At 38.8% G+C, this 20,169-nt stretch overlaps 1 protein-coding gene across 2 annotated transcripts in view; it reads left to right on the forward strand.

Annotated features, from left to right (window-relative positions):
- The window catches only part of STIM2 (stromal interaction molecule 2), a 149,540-nt gene that overhangs the window by 68,219 nt on the left and 61,152 nt on the right, over positions 1 to 20,169 (forward strand). For both annotated transcript variants that reach the window (XM_059721619.1, XM_059721620.1), the window contains exon 2: positions 13,519 to 13,649. In XM_059721619.1, the coding sequence (XP_059577602.1) occupies positions 13,519 to 13,649 (131 nt within the window). The remainder of the gene's footprint in view (positions 1 to 13,518; positions 13,650 to 20,169) is intronic.

Below are 20,169 nucleotides of genomic sequence, written 5' to 3' on the forward strand. Positions count from 1 at the left end.
CTTGAAGCAAATGTATTCTGTCTAGGGAAAAACAACAATTTTTTAAAATAAGGAAGCTTGATTTTGAAGTCTTATGGATATATTTTCAAATATTTGGAGGTCAAGTTTTGAACAAAATAAAATGGCTTAAATATAATTTTTCTTTCTTATCTTTAGACCTGTTCCATATATGTAATTGCAGTTTTCTTTATGCTGTACCTTCTTCACTTGTGTTGAGAGGAAACAATTATTTTATTTCATTTTTTTAAGGACACAAAATTAAGCATCTTATTTTAACCAAATATTAATATCACACATTCCCTAGTCATCCATTTTATGAAGTGGCACTGCTAGGAAGAGAATTACATAGGATAAGAGATCCTTGGTGTTAAATAGAAAGCTGTAATTCACTTGAATTACAAGTGACCAGCTTAGTTGATGGCATCTGGCCCACAAAGAACACCAGAGCCTAGTGAATTCAGAGCCTTGTATCCAGTGCCGAGCCATCTCCGGTTAGGCAAGGAATGTGTTACAAAAGTCCTCTCGGAATGTTGCTGCCCAGCCAACAAAAGGCCTTACCGTACTTTAAATACATACGTTTGTGTATTGAGAAATTGGTTAGAAATACAAATTTCTAAGTTATACCCTCCCCCTCTATTTTTCTATGTTCTTTTTGCAGGTTGGCATATACCATACTTGTTCTTGGCCTGAAGTAATGTTTTTGTCATTTTTTGCCTTCCTAAGTTGAATGAGCATACAAATATTCTTCAATTATCAGTTATTCAAGCAGCATACAGATAATCAGCAAACATGGCACTTGGCTATGTCTTTAGGATAGGGTGGCTGTTGAGGTACCTCAATAATTAGTGCAACTGTCCCCACCACCATGAATGTCGCGCGTGCCTCCTGAGGCTGGGTGGGGGGGGGTGTGGTGAGCTTCTGCAGGCAGCCATAGCGGCGTTGGTGGTGGGGGCGGGCCTAGCAGGGAGCCTCCTGCAGGCGACCGCAGCGGTGTCATCATCGGGGGGGCGGGTGCCGAGCAGTGAAAAGTAGGGGACATAAAGGCATCTGGTTTCATATCAATAGAGGACAGAGGACCAGAAAACCAGGGTATCCTCTATAAAACTGAACAAATGGCCACCCTACTTTAGGACAAACACATTTTAAGAAAGGTGTGATTTTTTTTTTTAAGGGTCCCCCCCCCACATTGTCTCCTGCCCACGCCTTTGGCCTCAGTTGGTCACCAACATTGTTAATAATGAAAATGTAACATAGCCTCTCTTAATTTGCTCACTTTTGTGAATATATAGAGCTACGTCTAAAATAAAACATTAAAACATCAGCTTGTCTGTAGAAATAGCCTAAAATGCAGAAGTTAAGGTGCATGTGCTGACTAACCTACCTACTTTCATATTCTTTTAAAATATATAATGGGAAGTATTATGAATACTTACTTTAAGTATTATGAATACTTAACAAAGATAAGTGTCATGTGTTGCACGTAGAGAGGAAGAATCATCAACACTCCTGTAGCCTGCAAGGTACCATTCTAAGTAGCACAACTGCAGAAAGGGATCTCGGAGTCGTAGTCAACTCTAAAATGAACATGAGTCACCGATGTGATGAAGTAATAAGTAGAGCTAACCGCACTCTTTCTTGCATAAGTAGGTTCATCATAAACAGGTCCAGGGAGGTAATACTTCCCCTCTATGTGACGTTGGTCAGGCCGCAGCTGGAGTACTGCGTCCAGTTTTGGGCACTGCACTTCAGGAGGGATGTAGATAATCTGGAAAGGGCTCAGAGGAGGGTCACCTGTCCTGTTAAAGGCCTACAGAAAAAACCCTATGAGATCTGATTGAGGGACCTGAACCTCTTCAGGCTCTGCAAGAGAAGGCTGAGAGGTGATCTTGTGGCCACCCACAAACTCATCAGGGGGACAGTAAGAAATAGGGGATACTATGTTTACCCAGGCACCCATCGTGGTAACTAGTAACAATGGCCGCAAAGTGAGGGAGAGCAAATTTAGAGTGGACATCAGGAAAAAATTCTTTACAGTGAGGGTTGCCAAAATATGGAATGCGCTTCCAAGGGAGGTGATGCTGTCCCCTTCCTTGGAGGTATTTAAGAAGAGATTGGACAAACACTTGGCTGGAGTCATCTGACCCTAGTGCTCTTTCCTGCCCAGGGCAGGGGGTCAGACTCGATGATCTAATAGATCCCTTCCAACCCTAACATCTATGAAATCTATGAATGTGTTGGATTTGTGTAGTTTTTAAAAAGTTTTTGAGCTAAATTGTTTTTTCAGTTAAGTTACTCTGCCATTAGAAAGTTGTATAAACATGTTTTTAAAATTAAAATGAATGAAAGGAATATTGTGTAATACTTATTAATATGTCGAGTCAGGAGATGAAATGATAGATTAAAATGTGAACCCCCTCTTAATAATGATGGCTGAAATGCAAGTTACAGTTTCCAGTTTGATATAAATCCCTTTTTGTACCTAAATGACAGGTATGTTTTAATTTTATTTTTATTTTGCCTTTTGGAACAACGCTAGGCTTACAAGTAGGTAAGTATGATATTAGAGGTGTATCGCTAAGATAAAATCTTAGTACAAATTTTGGTTATTAAATGATTTCCATTACCAAAGCAGCCATTCAGAGATGAATTACAAATGCAGTCTTTCTATAGTTTTCCCCATATGCATTATATCCGAGCTGTGGTATTTACTGTTCTTCGGTAGTTGGAGATATCAAATGGAAATACCAGACATGATTGCTACAAAGATGTTTCCTTTATTCCCCTTTATTCAATGTTGTGGGTGTGCAGTCTGTATAGTCAGGGGCTGAAGAAAGATGGAAAGCAAATCATACAGCATATTTCTTCCTCATTGTAGTAATTGGTGCTGTTCTACAGTTCCTTGTGTGTCCCTCCTGGGCGTGGAGAGAATTCCCCTTTTAATTCGGTCTCCTTGCACCATTGTATATAGAAGTGGATTGATTTTTGTCATGTAGCTCAATTTCCTGCCCCACCAGGAAGTTACTAATTCAGCCTTTGCTTTCCACCCACCCAAGCAGAACTTAGACCTTGATAATTACATAGGTATTTATACTACCTCTGACTTTCTGATAGAGATCTGTCTTGTCAAAATATGAAATATCAGCAATAACTGAACTTTTAAACCAACCACCCCTCAGACAGTCTCTTAAGCAAGTATTGCTGGTCATATGTGACTCGTGCCATTTTGGAAGAGTTGGAAGACATTATGTACATTATGAAGGAGGCAGGCCTTTGCTTTAATTCTATATAGTATTTAGAACAGTGTGAAATTAAAATGTACAAAATTAGTTATGCAACATTTTCTTTATTAAGAGGGCAGGTGTGGAACAGAAGAATTTTCCTACTACTTTTCTCTGCAATAGTGTGTCAAGGTTTAATTTATTATTCCATTGGAAAGTTTACCACCTCCTCTGTTTATTTAAGGTGTGCTTCAGGAATGTAACCAGGAAAGACATATTTCAAAAGCAGAATGTTAATCAAAATCCACTTACTTCCTGGCCCTAGTAATGCTAATATACTTTGGATTTCTACTACAAACTCTCATATGGAATTTCACAGCTGTTTTCATGCTCCTGCTAAATCATATAATTGTTTACATCAACAAGAAAGGAGTCTATTGCAATGAGTTTGTGCCCATCATATGGACACACAAGGGTCATGGGTGTTTAAAAAAGCACCATAGCTCCAAGAGCTGTTAAGTGCATCTTTGATATGACCTGAAGTACATGATCTGGTAAGGACCAACTAGGTCCATTGAGATCATAGCAACTGTGTTATAAATGTTGAGTCCAAGAAGGCCCACAAGAACATCCTGTGCAATCTCTTTCCCCCCACCACACCCCCAGATATTACAAGCCACCTCTGACACTCCCCAGCAAACTGGAACCTAATAGATAGTTTGACCAGAGCCTGAGAGGCACCTCAGAGGTTTCTCAGTACCATGCAGAGCATCCGTTTGCCCCACCCAGTCAACCATTTCTGTATGCAACTAATATTGCATATAAAAGGCATGTATGTGTGAGGGAGAAGGGGGAGGGAGAAGACACCTAATGCATGGGGGTTAAATTTAGTAAAAGTTAATGGACTAACTTAGCATTAGCTTAAATGACATAGGAGTGACTATAAATCAGTCCCATCTCATTTTGTATATGTGCAAATCAATATTGTATATGCATGCTTTTGTAAAAATGGTGTTTGGTTTTGGTTAACTTAAGAGCAATGGAGAATTTATTCCCTGTACTAAACTATTTTTCATTGTTTCAGACTTTATAATGGGAATTTGATATTATTAATAAGACTATCTTTTTCTGAGGCAGTTATTACATATTGGCGTTCTATATGTAATCAGAAGCATTTAAAATAACAGACTAAATCACATTTTCATTGTTCCTCTGACCTCCTCTGTTATAGAATTCCCCAAGATGGTAAATAGAATTCCAGACTGTCTCTGAATTTTAATATAATATAATATTATTAAATGGGAGCCTCTCCAACTGATGTCATAATGTTCTCTTGTACCAATCATACTCCTTGAAGGGAGGGGGACCCTCAGAACAGGAAGAAGCAGGAGGTGGTAGTAGGGGATTCAGTCATATTGGGCATATGTAGTTGGGTTTATGATGTGTGGGAGGACCACACAGTGACATGTCTAGTGGGTGCAGAGGCAGCAGATTTCTCAAGATGTGCAGATGGGTTGCTAGGGGGTGTTGGGGAGGATTAATGGCCATGGTCTGTGTGGTTACCAATGACTCGAGGAAGTGTAGGAGAGAGGTCCTGGAAGTTGATTTTAGGCTGCTAGGCAAGAGGTTAAATTTCAGGACCTCCATGGTAGCACTTTTTGAAATAGTTCTAATTCCACACATGGGGCTGGGGAAGAGCTCCAGAGCTCTATGTGGATGAGATAATGGTGTGGGGAGGTGGAGTTTAGGTTTATCAAGAACTGGGAAACATTTTTGGGCAGGAAAAAACTGTACAGAAAAGATGGCCTCCACCTGAAAAAGAAAACTGAGCCACATTGTTGGCCCCCAAAATTTTTAAAATATTGTTGAGCATGTTTTAACTAAACAGTGGGGGAAAGCCAACAGCTCTGAAGAGTATACAGTTTGGACTGGTTCAACCCTCAAAGGGAACACCATAGAAATCCTTTACCCTCTTGAAAAGGATAGTAGGGAAGCAGGAAGTGTAACTGTAGACAATAGGTAGAATAAATACTTTCTTAGAGTCCTAGTCAAGTATTACATGGTGTAATAGGCAATCAAGTAAAGAGAAAAGCTATAAATGTTTCTACACAAAAGCTAGAAACCTGAAAAATAAAATGGGTGAACTGGTATCCTTGGTATTAAATGATGATGCATATTTGACATAATAGGCATCTCAGAGACCTGTTAGAAAAATTATAATCAATGGGATACTGTTATACCAGGCTAGAAACTGTATGGGAATGACAGAGTATGATGAGCAGGTGTGGAGATGGCACTGTTAAAGGTAGCGTAGACAACAACAGCACAAAAATTTTATCTGAGAAGAAAACTACCATAGAATCACCAGTATACACAATGATCAGACCTTAAATTGAAAAATTAGGAGGTAACTTTGGATGTCTTCTACATTCAACTAACCAAGCAATGTCCCAGCATTAAAAAAAAAAAAAGCCATTAAAATCATGCTGCCATTTTTAGTGTTCTATTTATGTGAGTTGGGATTTTTTGCTTTAATCTACCCCAAAATACCCCCAAAAGAGAGAGAGTCTCCTCTTTGGAAGAAGAAATGAGAGCATGTCTTTCTTCAGTTTGGCCACAAATACAAGAGATTGCAATAAGTGCCAGGTTTAATTATAATATTATGGTTATTTATGTATTTTCCATCTGATAAAAATGATGTTTCCAGTTGCATTATTTTTATTCATTTTAATAAATAACTTTAAAAAAAAATGGTGCCACTAAAATTCAGAAAAGTTATGGAAGGGTGCCTTAAGTCTGGAAAAAAGTTGCAAGCCACTGCTTTAGTAGAAGGGCGTGCTGCAGTCCTAACTTGTGACATTTAAATACTGAATGCAAAGTGACATTGTCAAGTTAACTCTTATCCTTTGGAACTTACTTGCCATGTGGGGGAGTTTAATAAAATGTAGGACTGATTGCTTCTGGAAGTATTTGATTGTAAGAGGAAGTCAAGTTCAATGCGACAGTTTTCAAACTAGAGATTCAACAAAAGTATGCTCTTGTGGCCTTCACTTTAAATCTTTGCATGAAGAATATCATTAAAACGTTTACAGAAGGTCTCAAGAAAAAAACTTGTTCAAGTATCATGTGGTGATTCTTTAAACAGAAATCCTTAGGTTTTTTTCATTAATACTAAGTAACCTGTATTTTGTACCAGGATATTCCAGGTTTTTCAGCTTTCGGAGTTCAAAATTCAAAATGCACATACTAAGGCAAAATGTTTCTCTCTCCCCATCCCCTCCCCTCCCCAGCCCCCCCACCTCTGCCTTTCCATTCAGATTTTTTTCTTTTTTTGCTGGAAGAGGTATATAGTATTTCTGTGTAATGTACAGAACTGAAGTAGAAGGAAAATAGAACGTCAGGAGCAGGAAGATTTGTTTAGGAATGAGGAATTGTTGTGGGCTTACACCTTGGCCATGAAAGGAGGAAGGAAATCCTGCTATTCCATTAGCAGTTAGCACTTTCCACTATGAGGAATGCTCATCTTTTTTTTTCTAAGAAAATCACCTATATCCCAGAAGGTCTCTTGGGAAAACAAGAAACCATAAAACTGACAAACATAATTTTTTTGCTATCTGATTCAGCCTATTTGTAAAAAAAAAAAAAAAAAAAAAAAAAGGAAGTGCTCGGAATTGCTGCTGGAAAACAAAGCTGCCATTTCATGCTCTAACCCAGGCCTTTCTTGCTAGTGAGTCAAAAAAATCACTTACATATTTGTTCTTTTCCTCCCATTGTAGAGAGGGAAAAAGAGACATAAACCATCCAATACTCAAACCATAATTGAACACAGCCAGTCGCTGTACAGTTCACCTGCTATTCCTGAGCAATTAAGAAGCTTGCATAGGGTCATCTCTAATACCCCATTGATTCTACCTGTACACTTCCAAGCAGGCTTCCAAAACAAGATGTCGGATAGAGAGGCATGGATGCGTGTTTTCCATTTTGCCCTGGACTAGACCTGGATGCCTTTACTTATGAAATTCTCTTTAAATATTCAAGTAGTGTATTCTCTAAGATCCAGATGGAGCATGAGGAAATTAGTCCTCTACTGAAGCCTCTCTTAAATATCTGTGGAAAAGAAGGCCCCAAGATACTTTACCCTTGCATTATGATTGTAAGTGTCTGATGGATAAAGACTCTTGCTTAAACTGGAGGCCTTCAGCGTCAGCAAAAGGGAGAGGGGTTGAAGTGGCCGACTGGCAGTGTCTTACTGCACCCTTTAAAGTTGTCCTGTTGCTTTGGGGAAGCATTAAAACTGAACAAACAATTACTACAAGCCCAGCTTTATATAGAGTTGCTCCTCTATAGAAAACCTCAGCACTCAGTGCATTTCCATTGGACTGTGGTTCCTGAAGCCTGCTTGCTTTTCACTGAAGTTTTTCGAAGGCTTTAAACAAAAACTGTTCCATTAAGGGAGACTCCACACAGTCTTATCTAACAGAAGCTGATTCAGTCTGGAGCAGGGTTTTGTATTTCTGCAGAAACCCAGAGGAAGCTGAAGTTTACCCTAATCTGGTAAACCAAAAGCCAAATATCAAAGGCATGTTTTTCACACATTAAAAATGTTTTAGGGAGCCTCAGTAATACAGGGTCTGTGTTGGTACTAGAAATAGAAACCCGTGAAGATCAGGTGGTATGTGTGTATACTCTGAACAAGTGTTTTTTGAATCACTGAAGAAAGATGTTTCAGTGGCTAAAGTGCTAGACTGGGACTTACGGGACATGGGTGCAATCCCCTGCTTTGTTCTAGACTTCAATTGTGGCTTTGGTCAAGTCACAGCCTGTCTGTGCTCTAGTTCCCATCTGTAAGGTTAAGATAATACCACTTCCCTGTCTTGTATTGGTGTGGTGAATGTCTCCTGCCTACCTGAACAATCCTATCACTAAAGTAGAGGCAGTCCTCAGACTTATGATATAATTGGTTCCTGAAAACCGCGTCTTAAGTCAAAACATTGCAACTCGGAACCAATTTTCTCATAAGAAACAATGTTATAAATGGGGGATTGGTTCCTGAACCAAGGTCCGATACCCTATTTTCACCAAAAATACCCCAGAATGTTGTACTCGATCAATTATAGATGAGTAATATAGCTACATGAATGTATTGTATATTGTAAATAGCAATCATATTGATTTGGAAGGACTTCTTTGAGGTGACTTTGCTGGACTTTTTGAAAGGCTCTTGGTTGGGCTTTTTGAAGGGTTCTTGGCTGGAGTCTTCTCAGGAGTCTTGGCTGCAGGTTTTTCTGGAGTCTTGTATGCTTTCTTAAAGTAAGTGTCCAAGGAAGTTTGGACAGATGTTCTCCAGCGAGATGAGCGATGCAGTGAACTTGTTTGCTGGCATGGCATGGCATTGGATCAAGTGTTGTAAGTGGAAACTGACGTCATAAAGTTGAAACAAGGTGTCAATTTATAAACGTTGTAAGTGCGAAACGTTGTAGCTCAAAACATTGCAAGTTGAAGACTGCCTGTATTTATAGATGTTCAGTGTTCCCCTGTACTGGTAGTTAGCCTCTCATTGGCCTGCAGGGGTGGGGGGCAGGAAAGAAATACAAGGTACCTCATCTGTGCAATGCAGTGGGTTAGATGAGATCAGGGATTTTTTAATGGGGTGATGCAAGATCTTTTGAAGAGCACTTCAGGGAGTGAGGTTGCACAGTCTACTCTGGCCCAACTGCTCTTTCCTCCCCCCACCCCCCTCCCCACCATTGCTCAGTCCCTGTGCCATGCAGAGGTAAGCACATGCTTACCTGACTATATTCTCCCTTCTAACCCTGTCCTGTGTGTTGAGGAAATAAAATTTAGTTTTCAAAATGGGATGCTGCTTGATGCACAGAAGTTACGGAGGGGTGTCTGATGTCTGGAATCTGAGAAGGTTGAGAACCGCTGGCTTAGATGATCCTTGAGATCATTTCCAACACCACAATTCTAAAAACATTGAGGTACTTGGGTGCTGTGGTGAGTGGGACCATGGAGGTACATACAATGATAGTTATTACAAATATTTGAAACTAATACTAAGCAGGCATAGTTATTCTGTTTAATTTGTAATTTGCAGCAGCATTGTAGCTTCAGAATTTGCCTTTAGGAAGAAAAAGGAGCACAGAGGCAGAGAATTTCTAATGAAAAGCAGCTTCTGTCATTTTGGTTAACTCCTGGAAAAATAAAGTTTGTGTAAATTGCAGTAAATACTGAAATAATTTGAATGTCCAATAAGTTTGGCTGGCTGTTGTTTTTGGGAACAAATTCAAATATTTGATTCAACATCCCTATCCCAATTTTATTATCAGATCTCTTACTTTGTGAATGGCTGTTAGCAGTCCCCTAGCTGGACAAGCACAGTCTTGTGTCTTGGAGGCTATAGAAACAGTAAGGAGGCATAGTCACTTGGTTGCATGAATCATGTGGAAGGATCATTTAAAAAACCTTTGAGTATGTTGAGCTATAATTCTATAGTTTAAAAATTTAATCTTCCAATGACAAATTTTCTTTTGATTAAAGCCATATGTTTGTGTTTAAATTTCCCTACTTCTGACTGATACAAGAAAATGCTATTGCTCCATGATGGTTTCTAAGCACACCATTAGTAAGCTTGAATATATGCTGCAGTTTGTGTCACGCATACAATTTTACTGGTTTGCATTTATAATAAGTCAGCTTCAAAGTTGGCTGTATTTTACTGCTTGAAATACTTGATTCGGTCCCCTTAGTTTTAAACCTGAAGAAAGTGAAGAATTAAAGCTGTTACTGCAGAAACATGACTTGACTTCAGTATAGGCCAGAGCAACTAGTACAAGTCCAAATACAGTTTTATCATTTAAGTATAATTTAAGTATAATGGAAGGTTCCACTTCTGACTGTTGGCCTATTAGTGAAATGGTTAAAATCAGGGCAGTTTTTCAGGGTCATAATTACAGCCCCCAATATCTTTCTAAGGACTTCTTCCACATTTTTGGATATGAGGAAGAAAATAGAAGTTTGATAGGTTCCTGGTAATAAAAAGTTCCTGTAGTAATTTGTGGTTAAACTTCTGTTTAACAAACATGGACTGAGGTGATGCTTACCTGTATATAGTCTAAAAATGTACTCAGATTGATATTAATTCTCCCAGATGATCAGATTTACAAGGTCTGAACCAATTTCTGAATTTTTCTCTTAAAGTTTCTTTCTAGAATATCCTTTTATTCTTGCCAAGAATAGTCTTTTGGTAAGAGAATTGTCTTTAAACTCTAGACTAAGATGTGCTGTTGGTTAGGGAATGTTACTTCTAATATTTCCATAAAAAATAAGACTAGAGATCAGTCTGGATTTTGCTTGTTTTTATTTCAGTCTAGACATGGTCCTATCCCATATTCCTCACTCCCAAAAGCAGTCAGGAACTTGATCTGTTCTTTAAGGGAGGTATCAAATGTTCCCTTAATGGGTTCAGGACATCTGAAGCACAAGTGGTCTGTCTGTTTTTCTCTTAATAAAAGCAGTAGCTTTTTAAAAATAGACTTTTTAGGCCAATAAAATGGAGAAACTGCATTTGTTTTGTATTCTCATAGATCACAAAGCTAATCAACATGGGAGTAAAATACCCTTTTGTCCTTTGAAGAAAGCTGCTTTTTTTTTTTTTTTTACTGAAAAGGTAAGGTTGATTTAAAAAAAAAAAATGTACTGAACAAAATGCAAAAGTGATTTGGAAGTGGATTCCTATTACCTATGGCAGGGCTATTCACCTGGTGGTCTGAGGGGTTAACATGCAGCCCCTAGGCTCCCACTGAGCTGCTACTGGCCCTGTTGCTCTGGCCAGGGTTACACGGCACCCTTTCCCATTTCCAACTTCTGCTGCATGTCCTCACCCAGGGTATGCAGGAGCTGCAGCCTGGAGCATCTGTGCTGCATGGTATCATAGAGGAGCCCACAGCGAGCAGAAAATGAGGTGGAGTGCCCATGGTACAGAGGGGCAGGGGAACACCAGCCTGTATGTGGTGCAATAGGATAGGGGCGGGGGAAGTGCCCGCCCATATATGCATCCATTTGGGGGTCCAGCCCTAGCCTCTTTGAAACTGAACAGCCCTGAACTATGGGAGCAGACTTGTTCATTTTGGCGCACAAACATAAATAAAAATTGTTTCCTCTGTACACTTCTGTACTTGTTTTAGTTTTTCATCTGTTTTGGATATTTTTATCTTGTATTTAGCTAGAGAGTTAGATCTTAGATATAATGAAGAGCAAAAACAGCTTTTTTTGTACTGTGCGTCTCTTGAGAGGTAAGAGAAACCACAGTATATTTGTAGAAAAAGCAGCCTTCTCTGATTTGCTAACTAATGTGCCGTGATTGCTGATTCTGCTACAGAAAGGAACTTGGGAAGTTAGGAAGTGAAGTGTAGGATGTATTCTGTTAGAATGTGTAACAGAATTTTCCAGGGTGGTTTATAACGTCTCAGAAGGTAAGCCCTATTTTCAAGCCCTTTGCACTGTACTTTTTAGGTCTTAAATATTCTTGTGTTAGTTTTCTTTCATTGCAAGATGAAGGTTTAAAAGCCAACTACTGTTGTATAAGCTAAAACTATTCTTGAATGAGACAAAGGCAGGCAAGTAAAAATCAATAAAGGAGCAGGCTGTTGTGGCCACCATTTAACTTCCTAAGCATATGCTGCAGTTATGCTTCAAAAATGAAAGCTCTGAATAGCTAGCCTGGTCAGGCACGTAATAATTTCTCAGCTCTAAAATTTGTTAAACAGTGTGCTTGCAGTCAAGGACTAGTTAATGTATTTTAGTGAGAATAAAGAGATCCTCTTCATTTACCATTGTGAGGTCAGTACTTAACTGATAGAAATTTTATATCTAGAACTTCAGAATAGTGGTGCATAATTACTTGGTGTAGGTTTAATGGGGTATATCTTAGTTTGGATGCTTAATCTACAAAGAAAGGCGGTATTGATGCTTGCTTAGCTGCAATGCTGATAACATAACTTTTTGGATCCCTTTTAATATCTTCTTTTCCTCTTGTTTTGTAGCTGCAGGGTCAGCCAGGCTTTTTTCAGCAGCTTCTATTGTGGGTTTCTTGTCTAACAGTGTTACCATTGGGATTGGGAAAATAAATTCATAATATAACATTTCTGTATGGATGTACCAAGCCTAGATAATTCTTTTCTTTATGGGGCTCTTGTCAACTCTGGCTATGTTGATGTAATTTCCTTAACATTGGCAGAGTTATCTCTAATGGTTTTTGGTAAGTACATAAAACCTGTTAGTTGTTTTTAATAAACACTGTGTTCCAAAAGTGTGTTTATATGTTGACCCATTTGGCCTACTACTTATCCTTAATGTTGTTCAAGGTAATGGGTACACATTTACTCTGTAAAAGGTTACTCTGTAATCTTCAACCCAACAAATCCTGTTGTGCTATGACTGTGTTCTTTACCATCTTTGTCTTTCTAGTGGAGTTTTCCATGAGTCTGCTTTTCCTTCCCATATACTTAAGTGCCTGGGCATTATCCTGATGGGTTCATTAAAACGTTTGAAGATGTTCCTAATGGATCTAGTACTACATGCCCTCCTAACGTTTTGGTCAATTTTTATGAAACAGTTGATAGACTAGTGTCTCCTATGTCATGCAGACATTCATGCGTTCTGTTTGACCTGTCAGTGTTATGTTTCCTTTCCTTGCAGCCTCTGTGGAATATTCCACATCAGTAGGACTGTGGACACTTAAGAACCCATAGTGCAATACCAGGACCTGCTTGTTCTTTTTCCTCTCTTTTTTCTTTCTACTCATTGTCCCTTTCTGCTGGGCTGGCTGGCAGAAAATTGATTGAGGAAGTGGGAGAAATTTACAGGCTGTTACAATATTTACTTGAGGCTGAAAGGAGGGAAATCATGTGGTCTCATGATTAGGCAAAGGGGATTACAGGAGGGGAGCAAACACCTTTTTCTCCAGGGGGGGAGTGTATCTCTTCCTTCTCTGTCTTCCCTGTGGGTCCTGCCCAAAGATCAAAGAACAAACCAACCCTTCCCAATCCCCTTCCCGCCCCTCCACAACTTCTCTGCAAGGAATGTCACCCAAAAAGCTTCCTAGAACTTGGTAGCAATAGCCATGGTTACCTACAGTCAAGGTATGAAGAATTTCTTCACTAAATTACAAAGTGATATTTAGTTTATTTTGAAGTTGAAGGAGCCACTTTGCCCCCAAGAGGAAAAAAGAGCTTTGTGGTTAGAAATTTTACATTTCAAGGCACTAATAACTAGGATTTGTGTGTTCTTTGTCCTCCAGATCATTGCAATTCATTGAGCCCACCATGCTTTACTGAAGAGGACCGATTCAGTCTGGAAGCTCTCCGCACAATCCATAAACAAATGGATGATGACAAAGACGGTGGTATTGAAGTAGATGAAAGTGATGAGGTAAGTGGGGAAAAAAACTCAGTTCTTTCCATTAATGTATTGTCTTCATTTTAAAAGGACTAGAAGGAGCATCTTTGGCTAGAATGTTGTTTGACCTGGTTTGAAAACAAAGTCTTGGTTCTAGTCTTGTTTCTGTTATAGATTGTCAACCTTTTTATGTGTCAGCACAAAGTTAGAGGAATATCTGCATTGTTACAAGGAGGTAAACAAATTGTTTTAATCCTGTTTTCAGTGAAATCTGTGGATGCTCAGTCTTGGTACAAACTTTATTTGCTGTTGAAGGACATTCATTTGTTTTCCTTTCCCACTTATCCTGCTTCAGAACTCTAGCTTTTTAAACTGGGCCTCAGGAAATTAAGAATTTAACTCCCTGTATCAGTTCCATGCACTATGTTTCTTGAAGTGAAAACTTACTTATCTCATACTGAGGTCTAAGAGATTGTCACCTACCACCAAGTACCAGTGCGTCTTTTCTTCTATGTTTGTGAATGAGTAGTGAAGAAGCCACTTGCCATACTTGCTAATGATGGGCTAAGTGTTTGTTCAGAGTATCTTCTTCCTGTCCAATACCCTTATTTTTTTTCCACCTCCCTTGCCATCTCTGATGAACCTTGAGTGCAGGGATAGTTCCAGGCAGGGTGTAGCAGATCAGGTGTGGATCCTTCCCCTTTGCCTGCCAGAGCTTTGCATGTGCCGTGAGCTCTGAGCTTACCAGTTCGTCAGTGCAGAGTCTGGCTGGAGAGACTCCTTTTGCATGGTTTCGGAGCCTGCGAGGTCGAGCACCACTGCTATTTGTCCCTTTTTTTACCACTTGCTGCTGAATTCAGGGAGTTAGGGAGAGGGGGCAGTGGCAGTGCTCACCACCTAAGCTCCAGGGCCAGGGGAAAGCAGGTGGTGATTGGTGGTTGATGCGTAGAGCTGTCTTCCTTCTCCCTCTTACAACATACCGGGGGAAGATGGGGAAATGTGCCTGATTTCTTAGCTCCAACTTCTTTCACCTTGCTTGACAATCGTCCATTTTTGATTAACTTCTTGAGGATACAAATTGGCCATGGCAGTCATTTTGATTGAAAATGATACAGCCTTCAAGTTAGTAATTTCATAAAATGGGTATTCAGACATTAAGGGTGCTGACAGATGTAAAAAAAAAAAAAATAAAAAAAAAAATACACTTTACCAGAAGCAGCACTGTAATAGTTTGACCCGGCTCTGCAGTGTTGGTGTAGAACAGGTGCTTCAGATAAAAGCACCAAAAAAGCCCCACTAAAGCACCAGTCTCTACAGATGTTGGGAAAAACCAGGTGCAACTAAGGTGCTGCCTCTTCTGGGCATGTGCTGGATTCACTGCAGGAGCATGCCGAGTTTAAAGTGCTGTTTTTTTCCATGTCTGCAAGCAGCCTGTAAAGAACCTTGTTGATGTCTAGTACTTGTCGTAGGACCGTCTTTTTTAAAAGACCATACAGTACAGTGAAAGACATAGTAGCATTGTAGAATTGTACTTCATGTTTGTTAGATAGTTTTAAGGACATATCTATGTTGATTGCATTACGTGTGGTAAATCTACCCCAACTCCTGTAAGTTAGTATATGAACCCAAGTGTTTGTCATGGTTTGAATCTTTTACGCAGCATACAGGTACTATATGTTGCTCTATTGACTTCAGCTGTATTTGCCATACATAAAGTTGCAGGAGAATAAAGAAAATACAGAAGTATCTGGATGGAAGAAAGTAGAATCCTTTACAGCATAAGTACTTGAGCTGCATCCTTGGATCTGCTGGAGAATTTTAATTCTGTCCAAATTTTATAAATTCAGATAACTTCTTGCTGTTTGAAATAACAAACCAAACTCAAATAGAAGCAACTTCTCTGTTATCCCTGTTGTTGAAATGATTGAAGAAGAGAATACGTATGAGGTCTCTCCAGAACAATGAGTAAAGGTATAATATTGTCATGACAGCAATGGTATGGGAATAGGAAGAAAAATTATTCATGCAGAAGTTAAATTTGCTATACAGGAAGCGCTGTCAAATGCACAAACTTGGAAATAATAGTTGTCCTTTCAGACTTCAGCTTTGATGATCTAAACATTTTTACTACAGTAGATATTTAAAAAAAGTCATTTTCTCTTTTGAGTTTTTTCTTTGCATAGGATAAAATGCACCTGTGCAAATATTTAGTTGTATAACCAGTTCCTTCTGAGACATTAACTCATTGTACAGGGAAGAAAAAGGAAAAATGTCTGAGTAAAACAGTATGGAAAATGGTAACTAAACAAAAATACTATGGTTGGTACTAGCAGTGTAGAATGATGTAAAATCTGTTCAATCTTCCAGTCTGATTTTTAGCAATGTTCATTTCTTAAATGTGAGCCAAATGACTGGTTTAACTAAAGTTGAATTCTCAGGGGATTTAAAAATGCTTGAAATATTTAGGGAGACAGTTAGCAGTGTTAGTCTGAAGTCAAATACAAGGCAGGGTAGATTTTCATCTTATAGACTAACCAAAATAGATATTTTTCTCAGGTGAGCTCAGTAGATGCATCTTTTTTGGTTAATCTGTAGGTACAATCTACCCTGAATATTTTATCCATGCTGACAGATGCAGAAAACTTTCCCTTTTGCTTCTTAGTATTTTCTATAGTGAGCAACCATGGGACTGATATTTTAAGAGGTTCATTGTCAGAAACAATACTTGTGATCAACTTAGAAGCTTTCAAGAAATGGATCTTACTGAACAGGCAAAAAATGATTTTGGTCTGCTTTGTTTCCACATACAAAAAGACTCCTTGCAGGACCAGAAAACATTCTGTGGCTTTTCCGTCAGTAAGTGTAAAATTTAACAATGAATTGTAATTTTTTTTTGGCAGCCACAGCTTTCAGAGTTAATCACAGCAAGAAATTTACCGAGTTAAAAGTTTTTTTTACCATAAAACATTGCCATTTAGGTTTTGAGTGAGGTTATTTTCCAGGATTGCAAGGTAAGGGGAGATAAAGGTGAAGATTTATCATTAATCACAAATATTTTCACAGGCTTTATAAGCGATTTCAAGCATTCAGTTTATTCACTGCAGACCACATATTATTACTTATCTCCTGCTTGCCTGCCCTATTTCCTGCTGTAGCTTGCTTTCTTTATTTACACCAAGTCTCACTTGCAGATATCACTGTTCAGGAAATGTTCTTGTATTTGTGACTATTATTTTCCTTACTAGTTTGAAAAAAGCTTAATATTTCTTTAACACTACAGATACACTGAAAGATATTTAGCTATCTATTTAATTTTTTTTTCAGGGGTTCTAAATTCTTTTAAGATTACTAATACAATGAAGTTCATAGCCTTTCTGAAGCATTTGTTTTCCTTAGTACAGGAAGAGGCTGTTAAATCCTACAAGGCTTTTCAAGCTGGCACACTTGAGCATACAACAAGATCCAGTGTTTCAAGCTTATGCTAAAAATAAGATGCAGGTGTTTTAATAGTGAGTATTATTGGAACAGATGATCAAGATGTGCAGTAATTTTCCCATTGCTGGTATTCTTCATGTTGAGGTTAGATGATTTTCTAAAACATTGCATCTAGTTCAATCACAAGTTGTTGAACTGGTCTTCCCTAGGAGCTAGTCTTCGGTCTGATATGAAGGAAGTTGGACTCACTCATTGTCATTCTTTCTGGTTTTAAAAATCTCAAAGTTCTCTCATTAGTATTGGGTAAACATCAGAATTTTTACTCAAAAAGCTGCTATTTTAGTAACTATCCATGTGTTTTTAATTTCTCTAGGGTAGAGTATAGTACAATGCTACCTAACAAGCACTCTCAGATCTGTTTATAAAAAGGTATCAAGGATATGTGGTTGGCCTAGATCTAGAGGATAGAGACCTTTATGCTTTTCTTGACAAAGTTCTTTGAAGTGGGGTGTTAGTGAGTTTAAATGAGAGCAGGAGATGATGCTGGTTAGCATGTGGAAGAAGACAATGCAGTTCTGCAGGCGTATGGGCAGGATAATGTGTACTTCCTCTCTGTGCTCCTGAGACATCTGGTTTAGTGTTTTGTTTTTATTACTGGAAAGAGAAATTACTAATTGTTGAAATTTTCGTTAAAGATCTATTTTAGGCAATTTTTTAAAACCTGAATTCCAGGTCCATGTAACCAAGCAGTAGATAACCCAAAGAGGCTGATCAGGGAGGTGCCTCACAGAGGTGGTTAACATTTTATTGGGTTCTCTGCAGTCATTAGAGGGAGCTGGGATGGGAGAGTGGAAGGTCACCAACTGTGAAGTTTGGAGATGGACAGACTGATGTGGAGCAGATGCTGTGCAGAAGAGAGATGATTTTAAACTAAGAGGAAACTTCTTTGGGTTTAAATTGTACTTGAGTAGTGAGGAAACTAAGGCATGGAAATGTGTACAGGAATTCCTTTGTCTAGGTCTGTACATTTTGTTTTTTGAACCATAGGAAAGGCATTATATCCCTGTTTGCTTCAAATGTTATGTCCCTAAAATAAAGTCAGAACTTCCATAAGTTTGGAGCTTGGGAAAAGGATATTCCTTATGATATTGGCAGGTCCTGCTGGTCCTGAGGTACAGGATCATGAGAAGTTGACCAAAACTTCCCATGCAACTTCCCTAGACTTGGGTCTTCCAGTCTGGGGAAGGTATGGGGGCATCTTTCTGCTAAGGCAGCAGAGAAGGGACAGCTGCAGGCTGGACTGCCTGTATAAACTGCCTCTCACCAGTTTCTGCTCTTAGGAGTTTCCCAGCATTAGCAATGAACACCTGTCTATTCCACAAAGCAGCTTAATGTTCCTAATGAACCTTGTTTAGCTGATCTATCTGGCTATATCTGTATTTATGGATCACACTGATGGATTCAAATTCCTGACTTCCATTTCTAATTCAGGGTTTACTTACCTCCACTTAACTGACTAATATATCTGCTTTCCCTTGTTTTTGAAATGTAATATATAATACATGTTGCATGGGACAGACAGGTGGCAAATACAAGGGTGCCTGTGTGACGGTTCTGAGTTATTCAGATATTACTCATAGCTGTCATAAATATCAGATGTGTTACAAGAATTTGTTTTGGTGATACAAAGTTCTTTTATGCCATTGGATGAGTTAACTTTTAGTATAAAAGATGAATGGTTGTAAGAAGCAATTAGTACTGGGTAATGATAGCCAGCAGTATGACATTGTAATCAGTCATCAGCATTCTAATGAAATACTATCTTGCTCCCCTGCCTAACGTCAAACAGTAAGTATGGGCAGGGCTCTTGGCTCCAAATGCCATATTATAGTCAAAATAGAACTGTAGTTTATTTTGGTTTATGGGAAACACTTTTGTGGAAAGTTGTATTTGTGATAGTCATATAAGTGAAGGATGGCGCTAGCTATAGGAATTGTGGATGCTTATTCTCAGCATTTTTAGAGCTTAGTACTGCACTAAAATGTGCACATAAATACTTTAAATTAGGGGTGTCAAACATAAAGCACATGCACTGGATCCGGCTTGTGGTGCTGGTTCTTCAGGACCCATTAGCCTACTGGTGGGCATGGCTAGCCAGGATGGGGCCCACTATAGCCACTACTTGCCATATAGATCTAGCCGATGAGGAGTCCTGTGGTCCAGAGCTGGCCTGGAGCATGGGGTGAGTTTGATATTGATGCTTTAACCCGTATTTCCAGCAGTTAAGTTACCAAGGTGTTCCCTTATGCTGTCTGGCCCAGACTAAGAAACTTTCTACATTCTACCAAATTAAGTTATGAAGTAACACACTATCTTGTGTGGAGCAGGCCAGATTTAGAGAGAAACATTTTGTATTGTGCCACACTAACACATTCTTTCAAAATAGTAGAATATTTAGGCTGCTTCAGAGTATGTTTCTGGCACCACTTTTACAGCCATTTACATTTTCTAGTAACACATTCTGTAATGTATCTAAATAGTGTCTTATTTGAGCATGTGGCATCCCTCAAAATCACTTCTTTAAAGAGATACTGTAAGCGCTGGCATGCCTCGTGAGAGCTTCCCTTTTTGTATGTCTTCAGAACGTGCCAGTGTGTTGCTTCTGAAAACATACAGTGCAATTAAAGCAGAAAGAATTTAAAAGTCTTTTTTTGTTTTACACACAGACTATCGCCTGACACGGTGCACATGCCAACAGATAAGTTGCCACAGTTATTTATTTTTTACATAAATACGTATGACTGATCTCTGACACCAATGGATGGCAACTTTTGGTAAATAATGACTTTTTGTTGGTGACTGCTGTAGTTTTGCCTAGATGCATATGCTTACAGAGTTCATAAGAATAGGAACTATAGTTAAATTCATATTGCTGTCTTTCTATTTAAAGAAATAGACTACTACAAAGAATATAATACTGTTTAGGGAAAATATTTAAAGATAGAGGTTAGTACATGCATAGAAAATCTTATTATTGTCAACTGCCTTTCTACGATATGGTAGAGTAAGAGGGATATTGTACTCTGATCCAAAAAGTATGCAAGACTCAAAAGATTTC

Source organism: Alligator mississippiensis, chromosome 2 (genome assembly GCF_030867095.1).
Source record: "Alligator mississippiensis isolate rAllMis1 chromosome 2, rAllMis1, whole genome shotgun sequence".
NCBI lineage: Eukaryota > Metazoa > Chordata > Crocodylia > Alligatoridae > Alligator > Alligator mississippiensis.